Source organism: Dendrobium catenatum, unplaced genomic scaffold, assembly GCF_001605985.2.
Source record: "Dendrobium catenatum unplaced genomic scaffold, ASM160598v2 fragScaff_scaffold_722, whole genome shotgun sequence".
Classification (NCBI taxonomy): Eukaryota; Viridiplantae; Streptophyta; class Magnoliopsida; order Asparagales; family Orchidaceae; genus Dendrobium; species Dendrobium catenatum.
The window spans coordinates 482242-485357 of record NW_021319184.1 but is presented as its reverse complement, the minus strand read 5'-3'; the positions used below and the strand labels follow the sequence as shown (position 1 = coordinate 485357).

Genomic DNA, 3116 nt, shown 5'->3' with positions numbered 1-3116 from the left:
TTGTCGTGCATATGTTCACATTGAATCTACTTTGTCGTATAAAAAAATTATTTTTTTCCTCAAAAAAAGAAAAAATTATCTCATGGGAACTAGAGCTACACTAGGAACTGTTGCGCAGACTGATAAGACCGAGGGGTAACAGTCATTGACGAGGGGGGTGAGAGAGGAAGGGTTCCTGATATGCTTGGGGAGCAAAGGTAAGGACAGAAAGAGCAACGTCAGTAGACGCTGTGGGTGTTGAATGGGTGGACGACTATACTCTTCCACTCATCCAAATAGACCTCTCTCTCTCTTCAAAAAAATTCCTTCCACCTCGACCTCTCCCTCTCTCTCTCCCTCTCTCACACATAAAATTCCTTCCACCTCTTTCTTTTCTTCTCCTTCATCATCTCGTTTATCATCGATAGATCTCTCTCCAGGAAAATACCACCGTTAGACCAGTTTCTCTGATCTCCTTTTTCCTGTGTTTCTGTTTTAATCAGAACTCAATAGCTTTGCAAGGACTGCCTTATTTTTGATTTCGTATAACTTGGGTCAGTACGGCATCTTAGTTCATCTATTTGCATGATTAATTTGATCAACAGGAATTGATGCAGTTCCTTCTGCAGGTATAGTAGTTTATTCCATTCATGTTTGCTCCTCTTTCTCTGATTTCTTTTTGTTTAATTCTATTCAATAATCCTATTGTAATTTAGATCTGAATCTTTCTTCTTCTTATATACACGCGTAAGGAATGATTGCTAATTAATTACCTTTTAATTTTCTCTTGCAGAATGGAGGTATATCCCTCAGATTCATTCCAGGCTTTTGAGTACTAATTAGTGCGCCTTTCCTGAGCTCCGGATTCCTTCTTCCTCCTACTCTATTAATTATATTACACTCATGCATATATAGATCTGCCTTTACTGCCTAAACTTCTCTCTCTCTCTCTGTCTCTCAATACCCCAACCGATCTTTTCACTTCACCACAGCAAACCAACCATTGCTTGATAATGATGAAAGGTCTCATAATCCCCTCACAGCACCAGCTACTCGATGAAAACATGTCGAACTTAACCTCAGCCTCCGGCGAAGCCAGCGTTTCCTCCAACCAACAGTCCTCCTTCGCCTCCCCGAACCCTAACCCTAACCAGCAACCTGCAAAGAAGAAACGCAACCTTCCAGGCAATCCAGGTATATATACAAATATATATATTTATTTCAATTACTACGCATCCATACTTCATCTTTACTCTTCCCTGAAACAAGCTATGTATTAATCTTTCTACAGACCCCGAAGCCGAGGTGATTGCTCTATCCCCAAAGACACTGATGGCAACAAACCGCTTCATCTGCGAGATCTGCAACAAAGGGTTCCAACGAGACCAAAACCTTCAGCTCCACCGGCGAGGCCACAACCTTCCTTGGAAGCTCAAGCAGAGAACGAGCAAGGAAATGAGGAAAAAAGTTTACATCTGCCCCGAGGTCACGTGCGTCCACCACGACCCTTCCCGTGCTCTCGGTGACCTCACCGGCATCAAGAAGCACTTCAGCCGCAAGCACGGCGAGAAAAAATGGAAGTGCGATAAGTGCTCTAAGAAGTACGCCGTACAATCCGATTGGAAAGCCCATTCCAAGATCTGCGGCACGCGTGAGTACCGCTGTGACTGCGGCACTCTCTTCTCTCGGTAATTACAAATTAACTACCCATGATGTGCTAGCTTCTTCTATGTTTATTAATTATGAAAACTTAATTTGCAGGAGAGATAGTTTTATAACCCACAGGGCTTTCTGCGACGCGTTAGCCGAGGAGAGCGCGAGGACGATGACGGGTACTGCGTTGGCAGCTACTCAGCACCCACTGCTCTTTTCGGCGAATCAGCCTCTTGAAGCTGCGATGCAGTTTCCTCATTTGATAAGAGCGGGGGCTGAGGGCGGGGGGCAGGGCTTGCAAGAGCTTACTCTGAAGAAGGAAACACAGCAGCCAGCTTTCCCGGCATGGTTGGGAGCTACAGCTTCCCTTAATCAACTTGACATTCCATCTACTATTTATACCTCAAGGATGGAGCAGGAGTACTCGCAGGAGAATCATCAGGCGAATGGTTTGGCTCATCATTTAATTCAAGGGCCGGCGGCTCCGGCACACATGTCGGCCACAGCTTTGCTGCAGAAGGCGGCGCAAATGGGTGCAACGATGAGTAGGCCGACTCCGGTGAATTCACAGATGGCTGGCCATAATAATGGGAATATTGTCAACCCTCATGCTTCAGGTGGTTCTGGTGTGTTCGGGCTAGGATTATCTAGTTCTAATCACAACGAATATATTGGAGTGAATGGGTCAACAGCAGGTGCTAGTCCATTTCTGCATGATTTGATGATAAATTCTCTTCCACAAGCTGGTTCTGGATTTGAATTGGGGTCATTTGAGGAGCATTATGTGGGCGGTGGGAATGATGGAATGACCAGAGATTTCTTAGGATTGAGAGCTTTTTCACACAAGGACTTGTTTAATTTAGCCGGGTTTGAGACTTGCATGAGTAATTCTTCTTCATATGAGCATCAGAATAAGAAGCCATGGCATGGTAACTAAGCTAGCTTCTGTGTTCTACAACTGGTATGAATGCTATGATTTTTTTTTTTTTCTTTAAAGAAGAGAGGAAAGAGGGAGCTAGCTGGCAACTGGTTACTTCTATGTTGTTTACTATTTACTATATATTTCTGTCTTTTTCCTTTTGTCCAAATGGGTGAAAAGCTGGTTCCTTCCTGCTTCCACCCATCACTCATTTTGTGGCAGCTATCAGAAAACTCATAAGCAGCTAGAGATAAATAGTTGGTACCTTGAAATAGTTGTTGTTGTATGAATGTCATTGCTTTTATCTGTGTAATAAAACTTGTTAATTATATACTCTTTTCATGCTAAGGTTTGAAATATGTTTATATAGTTTATTTTTATGTTATTGTTACTTCACAAATGCTTTGTAAGTTGAATGAACAAATAAAAATGTTTCATTATTTTAGGGCATTATAATTTTATAAATTTTTTTCTTTTACAAAGTTGTCATAAAATCTTTTTTTTTTTAGAAAGTTTTTATTTTTTTATTTTTTTGAAACTCACTTGTCTCCCCTATATATACCTC

General features: G+C 41.9%; 1 protein-coding gene across 1 annotated transcript; it reads left to right on the top strand.

Moving 5' to 3' along the window:
• The first annotated feature begins 203 nt into the window (after positions 1–203).
• Positions 204–2910, top strand: LOC110107615 (protein indeterminate-domain 11). The gene is made up of 4 exons (XM_020837906.2): positions 204–608; positions 773–1173; positions 1271–1667; positions 1741–2910. Exons 2-4 carry the CDS (start codon positions 993–995, stop codon positions 2567–2569), a joined length of 1407 nt encoding a protein of 468 aa, XP_020693565.1. The 5' UTR covers positions 204–608; positions 773–992; the 3' UTR covers positions 2570–2910.
• Positions 2911–3116: the final 206 nt, after the last annotated feature.

Excerpts from the sequence above, each read along its gene's own strand:
- LOC110107615 (XM_020837906.2), top strand. The coding sequence starts at position 993 with ATGATGAAAGGTCTCATAATCCCCTCACAGCACCAGCTACTCGATGAA. Across the intron at positions 1,174-1,270 it reads CAACCTTCCAGGCAATCCAG|ACCCCGAAGCCGAGGTGATT; the intron begins GTATATATACAA and ends ATCTTTCTACAG. Across the intron at positions 1,668-1,740 it reads TGCGGCACTCTCTTCTCTCG|GAGAGATAGTTTTATAACCC; the intron begins GTAATTACAAAT and ends CTTAATTTGCAG.